This window comes from Delphinus delphis, chromosome 1 (assembly GCF_949987515.2).
Source record: "Delphinus delphis chromosome 1, mDelDel1.2, whole genome shotgun sequence".
Taxonomy (NCBI): Eukaryota; Metazoa; Chordata; class Mammalia; order Artiodactyla; family Delphinidae; genus Delphinus; species Delphinus delphis.
In genome coordinates, this window is record NC_082683.1 from 115,342,151 (window position 1) to 115,357,627 (window position 15,477).

General features: G+C 49.3%; 2 protein-coding genes across 4 annotated transcripts in view; one reads left to right on the top strand and one right to left on the bottom strand.

Moving 5' to 3' along the window:
* Positions 1-6,943, top strand: part of PEA15 (proliferation and apoptosis adaptor protein 15) — a 7,767-nt gene extending 824 nt beyond the window's left edge. Inside the window, exons 2-4 of the mRNA XM_060032595.1 lie at positions 3,800-3,973; positions 5,366-5,521; positions 5,676-6,943. Of these exons, the coding sequence (XP_059888578.1) occupies positions 3,802-3,973; positions 5,366-5,521; positions 5,676-5,740 (393 nt within the window). The 5' untranslated portion in view covers positions 3,800-3,801 and the 3' untranslated portion in view covers positions 5,741-6,943. The remainder of the gene's footprint in view (positions 1-3,799; positions 3,974-5,365; positions 5,522-5,675) is intronic.
* A 2,130-nt stretch (positions 6,944-9,073) lies between these two features.
* DCAF8 (DDB1 and CUL4 associated factor 8) overlaps positions 9,074-15,477 on the bottom strand; it is a 43,514-nt gene continuing 37,110 nt past the window's right edge. For all 3 annotated transcript variants that reach the window (XM_060032549.1, XM_060032541.1, XM_060032558.1), the window contains 4 exons: positions 14,906-15,036; positions 11,230-11,349; positions 10,712-10,828; positions 9,074-10,086 (listed from right to left, as the gene is read on the bottom strand). In XM_060032549.1, coding sequence (XP_059888532.1) covers positions 9,970-10,086; positions 10,712-10,828; positions 11,230-11,349; positions 14,906-15,036 — 485 coding nt within the window. In that variant the 3' untranslated portion in view covers positions 9,074-9,969. The remainder of the gene's footprint in view (positions 10,087-10,711; positions 10,829-11,229; positions 11,350-14,905; positions 15,037-15,477) is intronic.

Here is a 15,477-nt window from a genome sequence, read left to right on the forward strand (position 1 = left end):
AAACTATAGGACTGCTTGAATTTGGGGCCCAGATAAAATTTAAAGTAGGAACCCTGCTCTCTCCCTTCCCAGCCCTCTGCTTTGCTGTGATCACCACCCTCCCACCCCAAACCCCAGGCAACAAGACTGACAGACTTGAGTGCCTACAGGCTGCCTCCTGCCCACTGCAGGATCTCCAGGTCCTTGCAGTTCCCCTCAGCCTTAGGCAGCTGCAGCCGATGTGAGGGAGGGAGCAATAGCACCTCCTAATCCTCAGGCTTCTTAAATTTACTGAGGATTTGGAACCAAATGCTAGGGAGAGGATAATCATAAATTAATGTCCAAATGCACAGAAATTCTTTTGGTGCTACCACCTCCTCCACAGGTGGTCATCCCATTTTGCTAGGCTCTCAAAGTGTTCCCAGGGCCCGCCCCTTCCTCCCCCGGTGCCCATGGAGCACCCACCTGTCATGCTCCCAACTACTCCCCTAGAAGGTCAGAATATAATCCTTACCTCCTGCCCCTCTTCCTCAGCATCCTCAGTTGGTTTGACTTTTGTCAGAGCCCCACCTGGGGCCAGCTCAGAAAGAGAGTGAGGAAGGAAGGAAGGAAGGTGTGAGGAAGCGGTGAGCAGAGCACAGAATGATCTGGGAGGGAAGGGGACTGACTTCCTGGCAGCCTCAGCCCCGGTTCCCGGTTCCTGCCCAAGTATCCTGTCCCAAGAGTGGCCTCCGCCCAGGCTGCCTGGTGTTCCCTGGGCAGCCTCTGCACTGTTCCAGAGGTCAGGAGGACTCTTCAGAGCTATGAGGGCAGGAGACTTCTCTATAGGCCCTATGGAATTCTAAATCTTGGGTAAGAAAAGCAACATGGAGGGTGAAGGAGCCAAGCTTCTGCCAAGCCCCACCTACCATGGCCAGACTACAACTGGACAATGGTTGACCAGGAAAGCTTGAGAACCAAGTAAGGAAATTTCCCCCAAACTCCCCTGCCCTTGCCCCTGCTGCCACACCCAGGCCTGGGCAAATGGGATCTCTCCAGGGAGGCAGGACACTAGGCTGCCTTTCCCTGCACCCTTACCGGGCCCTTCTCCTATCCCTTCTCTCTGTTCTTACTCCCCACTCCCCACATCCCTCCTATCCAGTGGTGTCATTGTCCTGACAACTGAATGGGGGGGGGGCACCCAGAACTGAGGTTGCCATGGTAACCACTGAGCTGAGGCTGCAGCCTTCTCTTCGTGGACTCTGTGTGCTCCCTGTGCCCCTCCCCCGCCCCAAGGATTCCTCATTTGCAGGCTCAGTCTCTTTCCCTCTCCCAACACCAGTTCTCTTCCTCCATTCTCTAGGCTCCCCTTACCCTTCCTCTTTTCTCTGGATGTGAGCCTGTGATTATCTGCCTTCTTACACATACTCTTAGCTGGTCAGACACATACACACAGACCACATACACTCAAAGCCACACATCCAGTGCTGGCACGTACACATCCATTACCAGAACATCCAAACACACCCACAGATACCAGCACTGCCTCCTCCCTGTACCTGTGCCCACACCCAGGATCAGCATCCATACAGAGGGTTCTGGCACACACACATTCCCACCCCCATTTCTCTCAGGGGCCTCCTTGTATCTGTTTCACTCTCACAGAAAGCTCCTACTCACCGCCCCCAGCCTTTGTGGGTGGGTGTCTAATACACATTAATCCCTTCCCGCCCACCTCCCCTGTAAGTCTGTGTTTTCAATTCAGAGCCCTAAATCTTAACTCCTCCCAGGAGATATTCTCTCTCTCTCTCTCTCTCTCTCTCTCTCTCTCTCTCTCTCTCTCTCTCTCTCTCCCCCTCCTCCCACAGGATCTCTGTATTTACAAACTCTTCTTCTATGTGAAAGCAGGGCACTATGGTCCTAAAGTCTGTCCCATTTTCCAGCTAAGGGCTTGGTCGCAGGGTCTCCTCGACTGGGGCAGCCTTCTTGAGCGCATCTTGCCTCCTTCCCATGCTGCCCTTTTTTCTTCAGCTCTCTTCACACCCCACCTCCATTATTATCCCCATCTCTGAACCCTGTCCCCATCACTCCCCTTGTCTACATCCCCTTTTCTGTCCTTGGATTATCAGTGGAGGGGGGTGGGGGCTGAGCTCCAGAGCCTGCTGCTGTGACCTAGATTTCAAGGCGAGACGGTTCCTGGTGCTGACAGTCAGAGAGCATTGTTTCTGGCCCAGCCTGGCAGGGCCACCGCTGGGCCCTCTGTCTGGTTGCACCTGGGTGTGCAAGTGAGCATGTGTATAAGTGCCTGTTTCTCGTGGGGCTCCTGCTGGCCCTGCTGCCTGGCTTCTTGTGTGTTTGTGTCACAGTGCCTGCCACCAAGGGAGGCTTGTTTGTTCTGGTCCAAGTAGGGGGCTGGGAATGGGGCCTCCTGGGTGCATGCTTCTCTCCCTCAGTTTCCCTGCATGTAGGTGGAAATAAGGAATATGGGGTGTGTCAACGAGTCCCTTTCTGCTATATTCCCGGCCCATTGTTGGGGTGATTTGTGGGCAGTCTCAGTCAAGTACAAGGTCATCTAGCTCCTTGCCCCACCCCTTAGTCTAGCCACAGAGTGTTTATGCCATAATTTACTTTTTAAAATGCTTTACTTTTTAATTATAAAAGAAATATATAGTCATTGTGGGGGAAAAAAGCCCCTTTTTAAAACTCACCACTGGAGTTTCACATTTTATCAAATCCAGAAAGTTCATTCTAAGGTCTGACCTTCTTTCTTCCTGTCTTAGCCACAGTCCCTATCTTAGTGGAAGGAGGGCCTTGAATGTCCTCTCCTTTTTCACCTAAAAATCTTCATAGAAGAGGGATGGGGTGAAGGCCTAGATGAGATCCAGCCTTCCCCAGCCCCCTGTGGGAGGTCACGCTGAAGGTAGTGCCAGCGGGATGTTGATGCAAGCAGAAGTGGCAGCCCCCTTCCTGCCAGACTTTCCCAAAGCTGCGTCTGAACCCCTTCTCCCTGCCACCCAGCCAGCCTGGGAACTGGGCAGGGGGCCAGAGCCAGCCGCTTGGTATTCTTGGGCGCGGGGGCTGTAGGCATAGCACAAAGGCTAGGAGAAAGGGCTGTGTAGAGGCCCAGCAGCAATCAAGGGAGAAAATGGGCTCCGCAAAGGTGGGGGTAGCCCATTGCTTCACCCTCCCCACCCCCATCCCGAGACCCAATGACTGAATACAGGGCTGAGCATGGAGGGGCCAGGCAACTAGGCATCTATCCAAAATGAGTCATTAGTGGGGTGGTGGGGAGTTGAAGTGAGGGACCCCCTTTGCTTCTGGGAAAGAATGGAAGCTAGAACATGAGCTCCAATCAACCTCCCCCAGCCCCTTCCTTTTAGCTTCTCACTGCCACAGCAAGCCTCTCCCTGGTCGTTTTGGTGTGTTTTGTTTTGTTTGACAGGGGGAGGGGTTGCAGGTGGGTGGGGCGATTCTGGGGGGGGACTTGGAGACAGCGGGTGAGAAAGTCGGGAGCAGGTTGCTATGGTAACCGCCTCCTCAGTCGGGGAGCTGTTGCCAGGGTTACTGTTAGAGGGGGGAAAAGGAAGAAAAAAGATGGTGGGGAGAAGGAAGTGTGACTTTTCACTCTAGACTCCAGCCTGGCCCCTAGCTTCCCAGTTTCTTCCTGTCTACTCCTACCTCCCTTAGGTCTTCCTTTTCTTCCTCCAGTCCTAGCCTCCCCAACCTCTGTGTTCCAGGCACTTGCCTGGTAGGGTAGAGGAGAGGTGGGTAGTGCCAGTGAGTGAACCAAACCGTGAACCTCAAGCTCAGCCTCCTCTCCCTTTGTTCCCCCCAACCCCAGTCATGGCCGAGTACGGGACCCTCCTCCAGGACCTGACCAACAACATCACCCTTGAAGATCTGGAACAGCTCAAGTCAGCCTGCAAGGAGGACATCCCCAGTGAGAAGAGCGAGGAGATCACTACTGGCAGTGCCTGGTTTAGCTTCCTGGAGAGCCACAACAAGCTGGACAAAGGTGGGGGAGGGGGACACAGGCATCGTACCATCAGCCGTTCAGGCTCAGTTCATTCAGCAAATAGAAATGAGCTCAGAGCTCCTATACAAAGTGCACTCCTTTTTGACAAGGCAGGATAAGAGGGGTGCTCTAAGAGAGTAGAGGGGCTCTAGGGCAGTGGTCTTTACATTCTTCATGGTGCATTACATTCTTCAGTAAAAATATTATTCAGCAAAAAATGTTACTCAGATCCTACTGTGCTATTATCATATATATAATAAAACATTAAAATAGGACTTAAAGGTGATAAAACTTAAAACCACAAGTTCTAACATTTTCTTATTCACTTTTAGAGACCATTGCTCTGGAAAGGGCTTTGGGGAGGAACTGGTATTTAAGATGGCCCTGCAGGGCAAGTGGGATTTCAAAGGCAGGATCCAAAGGAGGACATGCTAGGCAGAGGAACATAGCATGTTTAGAAGTGGCTGGAAAGGTAAGTTAAGACTGTGTTGTGGAGGGCCTTGAGTGACAGGGTATTTGATAGGTGAGGTGAGTGCCCTGAGGGTGCTTCAGAGATACTAATCTGTAGCATGGAATGAAGGGAGGGAGGCTGAAGGAGGACATGCTACACTTAGGACAGGGGTCCCTAGCGGTCCTGTTAGGAACCGGGCCGCACAGCAAGAGGTGAGGAGTGGGCACGAGTGAGCGAAGCTTCATCTACCGCTCGCTCCCCATTGCTCGAATTACAGCTTGAACCATCCCACCCCCGCCCACCCTGTCCATGGAAAAATTGTCTTCCACGGAACCGGTCCCTGGTGCTAAAAAGGTTGGGGACCGCTGACTTAGGGGACTACTGCAGTAGAGGGGAGGAGCCAGGCAAGAAGGCATCTGCAATCTCCTAGAACTGGCCGACCCATGGACATCATCCCTCTGGTCATATCTGTGCCTTCTCATTCAGAATTACCCTTCTCACCAGGCCCAGAATCTCTCCTGGGTTGTCTACAGATCCCACCCTTCTGGTCCTACATGTGCTGCTGGGAAATTCTGATGCTTGCTTGGAGGAAAAGTGAAAGAGGGACAGGGTGGATGTTGGGTATTTGGAAGCCCGGTTAATTTTTCTCTTCTCCCCTCCACTCAGTGTGGAACCTGGTATTTAACCTAAATCCCTCGTTCTAAATCTGTAATCTAGAAACTTCACTCATCAATGATCTGCCCTTCCTGAGAAGAGTTCTCTACTGTCTTCTGGTGCTTTAGCTTTCTTTTCCTGGCTTAGCTGCCCCTCTTCTTCCAGTGTTGCCTCCTCCAGTAACCAATGTGAGCAACTCAGGCTTGGTTCCTGAAGCCTAATCCAGCAGTGTAGGGGAAGCTGACCTCTACAGCAGCTCTGATCCTCAGTCTCCTGCCTTCCTCCAGACAACCTCTCTTATATCGAGCACATCTTTGAGATCTCCCGCCGTCCTGACCTACTCACTATGGTGGTTGACTACAGAACCCGTGTTCTGAAGATCTCTGAGGAAGATGAGCTGGACACCAAGCTAACCCGTATCCCCAGTGCCAAGAAGTACAAAGGTAAGAGGCCATGCCTTTAATATGTACCTCTGCCCCTCCCATGGATTATCTGTGGAATACTTGAATTCTGGGAGAACAGAGGCTTATGATCAGTTAGCCTGCCTACTGCCTCCCGTGACTTCTGTCCCTGGACACATCCCTTTTTTGCCCCCAGACATTATCCGGCAGCCCTCTGAGGAAGAGATCATCAAATTGGCTCCTCCACCGAAGAAAGCCTGAGCAAGGGGGAGGAAGAGGAGGAAGGTTGGACCTTCATCAGACCATTCTCTTCCCCCATCCTCCAGGGGAGGGGGCAAGGGCATCCCCCCCCATCTACCCACTTACTAACCTGGTCCTAACCCCCCTACTGTGCGCGTGTGTGTGCGTGTGCGCACGCTCTGGCTGTCTGTCTATATGTCTAGCTCATCTAGTTCCTCCTCCTTGTGAGGGGATGGGGGTCAGGGGCTGGGGGTGGGGGAGCTCAGTTTCCCCACTCTAGGGGGAGTTGGGGGCTATTTCTATGCAAATAGAAATGGGCACATTCCTCCTACTTCCCTTTCCTCCACTCTTCCCCCACCTCTCTAAAGTGTGGGAGCAGAAAAGGGCCTGTATTTTCCTACAATGAGGCGGCGAGGTAGGAGTGAGGCATGGGAGAGGTGGGTGAATCGAATGAAAAGCAGTGAGAGGGAAGATGAAGAGGCTACCCAACCCCCACCTGGAAGGGGCAAAGAAAAGCCAGAGTTTGTGTTTGTACCCCAAAGCTGGACTGGCTCAGGAGTCCAGTTTCCAGTAGTTCCTCAGGTTGGAGGGCCTGGGCACCAGCAGGTCCCTTTTTGCTCCCCTCTCATGGGCCTACGGTGGGTATGAGCCAGGGACCTAAAGAGAGAGGATCACTGGATCCTTCCCTGGCCCCAAAGTTCAAACCCCATGGAGAACCCAGCATTAGATACCCCCCACCCACCTCTGCTCTGGAGAGACTGTGCTGGGAACACACCCCATCACTGAGCCTGAGTGGGGATGAAGGCAGAGAGGAGTTCCCTGTTCCACTCCTTTATTCCTACTCAGACTGTTGCACAGGAGTCCCCTGAACCTAGGGAGGTTGGGGAATCGAGAACCTTAGGTTTTAACTCCAATCCTGCTCCCACTTACAGAGTCCCTACGTGGTTATTGCAGGCAACCTTCCCTCTCTCCATGATCTAGAACCCCCTCTCCCCCAAGCCAGAAAGAAGGGAAGAAGCTAACTACAGTGTTTTCCGTTGCACTGATCCCCAATTCAGTCCAGGAGGGGACTCGGTAACCCCTCTCCCTCAATATCCTGGCACCTTGGGCTTATGAACCCCTCCTAGCCAAATCACTAGAGTACAGTGACCCCAGCCTCCTGCCTGTCCCAAGATAGCCATCCCCACCCTGACCGTGCTAACTGTGTGTACATATATATTCTACATATATGTATATTAAACCCGCACTGCCATGTCTGCCCTTTTTTGTGGTGTCTGGCATTAACTTATTGTCTAGGCCAGGACGGGGGTGGAAGGGGAATGCCACAGTGAAGGGAGTGGCAGAGTCAAATTGCTACATAGTCAAAACAAAAAAAACTTTTTTAAACTTTCAATTCACATGCAATCTCAAGAGGCTATTCAGAGAAAGTTTAAGCTAGGAGCTTCTAGGATGTGGGAGCAAAACTTTAGTGGAGGGGAGAGCTGGCTACTGGAAGAGGGAAGAAGCCAGACTGGTTGGAGAGCACCCTCTAATCCTAGCCCAGCCCAGCCCAACCTGCCTGTCCCCTCTGGCCACTGCTGCGGACACCTGCCTTAACACATACACCTCGAGTACTCCACAGTTTTGCCTTAAAGGACCTTCCCAAGTTTCCCCAGTCCTGTCTGGCTTCTCCCACAAGGAGAGAGAGATACTTGTAGAATTGGGAGGGGGATAAAGAGCAGGAATTATCCTTCCAAGCCAGGATATGTTATGTGAGAACAAGTCTGAGAGAGAAAGGAGGTGGAGGGAGGGAATATATTATAAAGAGCCTTCCTTTGAAGAGAGAAGAGGATGAGATGGGAGAAGGGAGACAGGGTCATTTTCAGCGGAGTCTAGCAATTTCTCTGTAAGGCAAAATAATCTAAAACGACTAACCTGCCCTCCTGCCCCCTATACTGCTGTGAGATTGCCCCTATCCTGTGCTCCTCTGTCTGCAGTGTGCACGGCCTTGTTCTAACCCTGGAATAAAGGTGATTGTACTGTACCTAACTGATTCTAAATTTGTGTGAATGACCGGGATTTTTAAGCCTTTGGATGACTGGGGAGGGAGAGCAAAATTTACCCCCAAATCCTTAACTGCAGCCTGGAAGAGGCCAGGAAAATACCCCTAGTAGGATCTCTGCCCTCTCTCATTTTCTAAGTATCACTGAACTGTGGGGCCTATTCCACTTCCACAGTCTCCCACTGGAGCCCAACCACTGGAAACATGGATATCCCAGACTGGACTTCCTAAAATTGTAATAAGACCAGGGCCAGGCACCTATACTGAAAGGAACAAAAATAGCCCATCATGAATGAATGGCTCACATATCACACACACAGCAGCAGTCAGGGGGGGAAAAAAAAAAAGCTTTACTGAGAGAAAATACACAACAAATTCCAGAGTGCATGGTTTCAGCCCACTCCATCACCCCACCAGCGATAAGAACACAGACCACTCACAGTCACCACACATTCACTACCTCAGGGAGGAAGTACAGCAGCTAACATCTGGTCTGAGAGCTGCTAGGAAAAGGGGCAGGAGGAAGGAGTATCTGGGAATTCCACCCTTTCACTCCTCCCTTCCTTCCTGGCCTGTTCTAGTAGAATCTGACTGTCCCAGGATGCAGAATGCCTGGTTGGGGGCAAAGAAATAGCAACAAAAGCATTTAAGGGCAAGAATGCAACTGGGACTTTGATAATTAGTGACCAGTGATACAATAGGTGTCTGAGCCCCAGCCACCTTACTCAATCCTTAGATTAATGACTTGTCCTTCAATCCCAAGATAGGAAAAGGTGGACAAGGTATAAAGTCAAACCCAGGAGGTCTTTCCCTATACTCTTCCATTAGGAAGGGAGTTGGTGTGGAGTTGGATAGTTTAAAGAATCAAGCAGCTAAAGCTAAGAGTGAGTGTGTCTTCTGTCACACACAGTATCAGGAGAGACGGTCTGCAGTGGCAGAACCCTTCCTGAAGTCACAGTTCAGTCAAGTTTTGAAGATGAGCCAGTCTCTGGTTAGCAGAGCCATCCTGGGAACCCCCACAAGACTTAAGCAGAGGTAGGATATCTGGAGCAAAGAGATGAAAGGGGCTTCCCAACCCTGAAACCATGGTAGGAAAGCAGGAAAGGGCAGAATTCAGGATCCTTCCATTCTTGAGCCTCCTAAAACATAAGGGTTAAGCCCTAATCTCCAGTAGCCGTGCACAGAGGGTAGGCTGACCCCAGGTGATACCTCCACATCATTACTCTCACTCACTCTCTCCTGTAAGTCCCTTTATTGCAGTCATAGAGAATATATAGGTATTTAAACTTCAACAATAATTTTAACATGATACATCCAATTTTGACTTGCTTTTTAATATATTTATAGATATAAAATTAGGCCTCTAACAGTGATAGGGACAGGGAGATTGCTGCCACCAAACAACTTTTTTTTTTTTTTTAAGTAACAGAAGAGGTAACCACCTTCCTATTCTTCCACTTCTGTCCCTCCTCCCACCTCCCCCCAACCTCCCTCACCAGACCTACTGAGGGGGTGATGGGATGAAGAGAAGAGAGTGAAGGATACATAATCAAGTGCAAAACACTGTGATAAGTACAGAGAATGAATGGGGTGGAAAAGAAAGTGAAGAGTGTGGGATGGTTAGGGGCTCTAAGGACTCCCCAGAAAAACAGGATCCTGGGATGGGGTTGCTTGCTCAGGGGGAAGAAAAAACAATGCAACTGTCATAGAATTTTAAAAAATAAAGAAAATAAAGTCAAAAACCTAAACCAAAGAGAGAGTGGCATTTCTACCACCCCCAGTCTGGCCCCTTGGTACTGAACAGCCAGTTATCCCCCCACCCCCCACCCAAGAAACAAGGGAGATCAAAGAAAAGGAAACCCCATTCCCTACCCCAAACCAGTTAACAAAATAGGCTCCCCCCTCCCAAAAAAAAAAGGCTTTGGGGAGAGGCCATTTCTGCCAAGTCCTATGCACCTCTCCATGGAACCCCATTCCAGGGCTCAATTCCCACTTCTAGATGCTCTGTAGGTTTGCTCCCCTCTGGCTTGTCCTCCTGGGATGTCTTTTTTTTTCTTTTTTTTCTTTTCTTTTCTTTTTTTTTTTTTTAAATCTAAAGCAAAAAAGTCCAAAGTGCGTTTCTGCTGAATGTTAGAGCCTGGGACAGGAAAGGGCTGCCCAGGCAGGATCGGGTTGGCAGCCCCAGCCTGCCCCTCCTGGGTACGAGGCCTCAGGATGGCATGCACTGCACCCGGTCAGGGCCCTCCTCCTCGTCCGATGTATCTGAGGAGCTGGGAGACTCATCCGAGTCTGCGTCTGTGGCCCCAACCCCAGGTTCTCGCCAGCGCTGTAGGATGGGAAAGGCTTATTAGTTATTTCCCTGGAACAAGGACAAGCCTGTTAGGTCTTAGCTATAATTTACATGCTCTAGGCCAGGGGTCGGCAGAATTTTTCTTAAAGGGCCAGACAGTAAATATTTTAGACTCATGGGCCGTATCTCTGTCACAACTATTCAACTCTGCTGTTGTAGCATGAAAGCAGCCAGACAACACATAAATGAATGGGTGTGGCTGTAGTCTAATAAAACTTTATTTACAAAAAGCAGGCACTTGCCCAAACTGCCACAGTTTGCTAACCCCTGCCCTAGGCCTCTTGTGTCACAAGAGAAAAGACAGAAGACACCTGAGATGACTTATTTCTTCTCAACTCCTTCCCCACCCTCATGCCTTTGCCTTTTTGAAGACAACCCTGTGCATGCGTGGTGATGGAGAACACTAAGCAGACACCAGCTATTTCTGCTAGTGGCTCTTCCAAGGCTACATCAAAGCTCTGATGGGGATGGGGAATAATGGATAGGAAACCCAACTAACTCCACTTGATTCCTCCTAAAGCAGCGAGAAGTATGCCCTGGAACATTTTACCCTCTTGAGAGGGTCACTGCCCTTGGGAGCTCACTTCCCACTCCAGCTTACCCGGTGATGGCGTCTTTGTCTCAGGTGATGCATGAGGAACCAGAGCATGTGGCTATCAAATAGGTCGGTGTGGTGTAAGCTATCTTCATCCCGTTCCCGCTTGTTCTTCTTAATCACCTGGAACCAAAAAGGGTTGGGGAAGTGGGTAATGAATAGGAACCCTGGACCTGATCAGAAAAGGCTGGTGTTCTAGCCCAGTAAAATCTTCCCTTAGAAACTACTGAGCTGGAGTATAGCTAGATTCGACTAAGAAAGGATGCCCCAGGTTCATCCACTGAGAAGATGGATGATTCTTCCTAAAGATGTCCCCTCTACCATGAACTAGATGCACTTCAAAGCTGCACCCTGGACCCCCGGACTGGGACTGTTCCTAGAGAGGCAATGACAGGAATGTGGGGGAGGGTGTTAGAGCAGTGCCTTTAAAGAACTGTACAGCAAGTTATTCCTTCCTATGACAATGAAAACTCCTAACAGTATGTGGATAAGCAGAAAGAAGAAATCTATAGTCAGCTACTTACATCCTTTAACCCTGTAAGTTCAGTGGAAGTTTCAGCTGTGGGTGCCCAGATCTTGACATCATGGTCTAGGCCACTGGTTGCCAGCACAGGCAGGTGAGGGTGGGGCTCAAGACAGTTTACCTGGTCAGAAGTAAAGGAAAACATAGGCTCAGGGGTATGTGGCAATACGGTTTAAAAACCACTACTCACCTTGAAACAAACAACTGTCCTTGATAAAAGTTAAGACAGCTGCTGGGAAGACAGGCCCACCCATCATAAGCCTAGGCTAAAGGGCCCTCGGGGTGAAAGAAACACTGGACACAGACTGGATATAAGACCAGGCCTATCTCTCACTTCCTAGGTTTAGGTAGGGGCGGCCTCATCCTGAGATATAGCTCTAGGGGTGGGCGGGTGACTGGCCAAGCATACTGCTGGCTTCACAAAAAGGCAGTGAGGTTCAGATGACCTCATTCTCTCCAGCTTCCAAAGCTCCAACTTGCCCCAGTCTGGAAAAAAACATCTCAGTGGCTTTCACCAAGTGGCAAATACATTTTTAAAAATGAAGAAAGCAGCAGCTGCTGCTGAGCCCCCAGAGAAGACTCAGAGAACAATTACATTCCACTGTTTATAAGAACTGGAAGAAGGCATAGGCTGGGAAGAGGCTGAGCCTGAAACACAGTAGGGTAGTGGAGACACATATCTGCTTGAGAACCCTGCACACCCCAGGAGACAGCATTCTGCTGCCTGCCATGACAGCACAACAGGCTCAGCTATAGGACAGCACGGTACAGTGAGGCAGCTTCCTTGGGCACCCACAGCCTCAAGCTCAGCCACCCTCTGGATATATTCACTGAGCAGGAGGAATGAACTACAGCAGCCGAGGCAAAGGCCTTCTGGCTTAGGCAGCCTCCTTCTTTCCAAAGGCACCCATGCCCCCTGCTGTCTGACTTGGAAACATCAGCCTTCCTGGCAGAGCAGGGCAGCTACCATGCCACCGGAGGAGCTGGTCCCAGATCTAGCTGCTAAAGCATTTTTGGGCTTTTAGTCAGATGAGGAATAGATGGCAAAAGCATCCAGAAGGAAGAAGGTGTGGTCCTAGCCACTCCTCACCTCACCCCACCCCGTCTTGCAGCTGCAGTACAGTCCAAGGAAACAACCCCTGGCAAACAGCCTCTTAGTTCTCTCTGGACCAACCTTCTCTGCCTCGCCTGCACATGCGGAGAGCAGCTGATGGGAAGCCAGGGTCAGCATGGAAAATAAAACTGACATACAGACTTCCAATCTTCTTTGTCTTCCATTTTACAAATAAATTCTCAGAAAACACTGAAGCTAAGTCTGAGTCTAAGAGTAAAGCAGAAACCACATTTCCCTTCTTTCTTCTTTTATTCCACATATCAGCTCATTACAAAGTTTATATTTGGGCTCTTTTAGGCAATGTGGAAGAGGTTCCAGCATCTGGAGCAGAGGTGGCACTAGAGAGAAAAACTCCATTGCCAGAAAATATTATCAAAAGATATGTGACAACTTAACACATACAAACTTGAACTCGTTCATCCATCTCAAGCCCTTGCTACCCTTCTAAACTCTGACCTAGCTATGCTTGACAAGTCAGCAAAATAAAAAGGCACAAGGGAGAAATTCCTTGGAACTTAAGACTAAGGACAAAGCCAATGGCAAGAGAGTAAGTTACATATAGTACCTGAGATGGAGCTTGCAGGGGAAGGCAACAGAGAGCTTCTGGGCCAGAATACCTGGTCACTTCACCCGACCTGTCTGCATGCCAGGACTTATCCTGTCAGTAATGCCTGAGCAGAGAAAAGAGCTCTGGCCTTAGATGACTGGGCTGAGGGATGAAGGTGATGGGATAAAGGAGTAAAGTGCTTTCGGGAGACTAAGGATTGTCCTTTGACATCATCCCCCACCCTTGCCCCGAATGCAAACAACGGAAGGACTAGAGTTTGAGCCAAAAACAGAACTGAGATACCTGGGCAAGGTGGATGAGAATTTCAAAGATCCCTTCTGGTTCTAATAGTCTACTTAATGATATAGTCTGCATTCAGGCTGGCGCTGGTGACCCCACTGCTGGGAGGTTAGCACAAAAAATCAGAAGGAGCCAAGTGAGGACCACATAGATCATTCAGCTTACACAGAGGCAAGAACAAGCCAGGAATCTCGCTGCAGGGTGCAGTCTTTATACCTCTTGTTCTAGTACCTCACTCTTATGACCACTAAAACTCAGGCCTGGGGCCCACCCATCCTACGCAAATGCCCTCCCAACCTGAGCACCTGGATTAATCATCAAACCCTGACACTGGCTAAGCTGAAAGGAGATTGGCCTATAGAGTGATTCTGGACCACAGACAAGTGCTGGCCTGGGGGAGGGCATTCAGCCCTGCATCTCTCTAGAATGGAATGAAAGACAATAGTTTATGATCAATAAAAGACTCACTGGCCCCTTTTGACTTTCTCATGACTACATGCCTACTGCCGAATTCTCATTAAGACTCCAGTGTTTTGGGTTTGTTCACTACAGATGATAGAAGAAGACCTATGGAAAAGTAGGAAATGAAGCAGGCAACAGTGAGACACACCTTCAAGTTCTAGACTCTTCTCCACTTATATTCAAGCCATAGAAGCTTTGGGTCTATACTGGTCCCAGGTCCCCCAAATTTAGAGGAAACCAGAAGAAAGTCTGAAATAGCCTCACACCAGGATAAGAGACACACAAGAAGAAATGGGATCCCAACTGCAATGAACCATTCTAAACTCTAAAACCACTCTGGATAAACCTCATCAAGAGATGGCTGGGTTCTTTGTAGCTCCCCACAGCTTAAGAGGAATGAAAAGGAAGAAAGAATAAGCATCTCAGCCATCCCTTAGAAGCTCTTAACAAGACTGTCTTGGGTAGTCAGTAAAATGCAGTTGCCCAAACTGCCTCTTTCTTATCTTCTGCAGTCTGAAAACCTTGTAATAGAAAGCTACTGAATCCTTCTTGACACTAGGTCTCAAAAAAGAAAAAACAAAAAAATTTATGGTTAGCTAGATACATCCTAAGAGCTGACCACCTTTCACTCCCCAACTCACGATCCTCAGGCTTCCTTTTTGCCCTATCTCTATGGAGGCTGTCTGCAGAACTCAGAGGACAGGCAGACTATGATATGATCATGGGTTGTATAGCAGTCAAACAACAACAACAAGAAAAATGGTCGCGGGGGTGAGCACGTTTCTCTCTCCCTATATATACACATATATTATGTGTGTTTGTATCAATATACAGACCATATTCTGATTTTCCCAACTGTCAGAAAAAATGCTCCTTCTAGCTTGTATCCGCTAATCCAGGATCTATTCAAGATCACTACTTAGCTACCTACTACAGTGTGTGCCCTGAACGCTAATGCTTTTGTTTTGGAAAAGGTCCATGCCTAAAGATACCTCACTCAGGCCAGAGGTTCTTCCCTAAAATCCCTTTCTCCTCTTAATAAACCGTGCTGTAGAGGGGCAGAAGACAGGAAAGGGAAGAAAATATTCCATTAAAACCTCAGCACCCCCAGACTATACTGTCTTTTTATTTAGCTGGCTAGACCTCTAAGACGTGGTATTACATTGTCAGAGTGAGAATTCAGTGGCCCTGCTAAAGCCTACCTTAATGACTGGAGAGAGCAGAGAGCCAGCCAGCCCAGCACACCATACTCACCACGCCTCCCTTGTCCCCCTCCATGAACTGAATGATCTGGCAGGATGATTTCTCCCAGAGGAAGATGTGCCCGCAGTCACTACCGCTCACCACAAACTCACTCTTGGGGCCATAGAAATTGACGCCTTTTACTGAAATGACAAATGAAGGAATAAACCACATGAGAGTTGGCATCAGGCCGACATATATTTACCTCACAGGAAATTTAGTTATTCACAAATCTAAATCAGCTAAGAGCCAAAGAATTTCTTTCACTTTCACAAAACAAATCAAGGGATTATGCATGTATAATAGACAGAATAAAAATCACACCAGTTCCAAAGACTATTTATATTCTCCTAAAGAGGTCCATAGAGCTGAGGAGTTTGCAGCCCTTAGCAACAGCCTCAGTCTCATTAGTTTGCACCCTACGGAGCAGCCATAGGCCTCACTAATGCCTCACCTGTCCCAACCTGAATGGCCCCAGCTCTGCCCACTCCTAGGCAGCACTGTCCTATGCCCTAGGATTATCCTTGGTATGTGTGCTTCACTGGTACCTTGTCAATGCTTCCTGGGTCATTAGGTGACCTAAG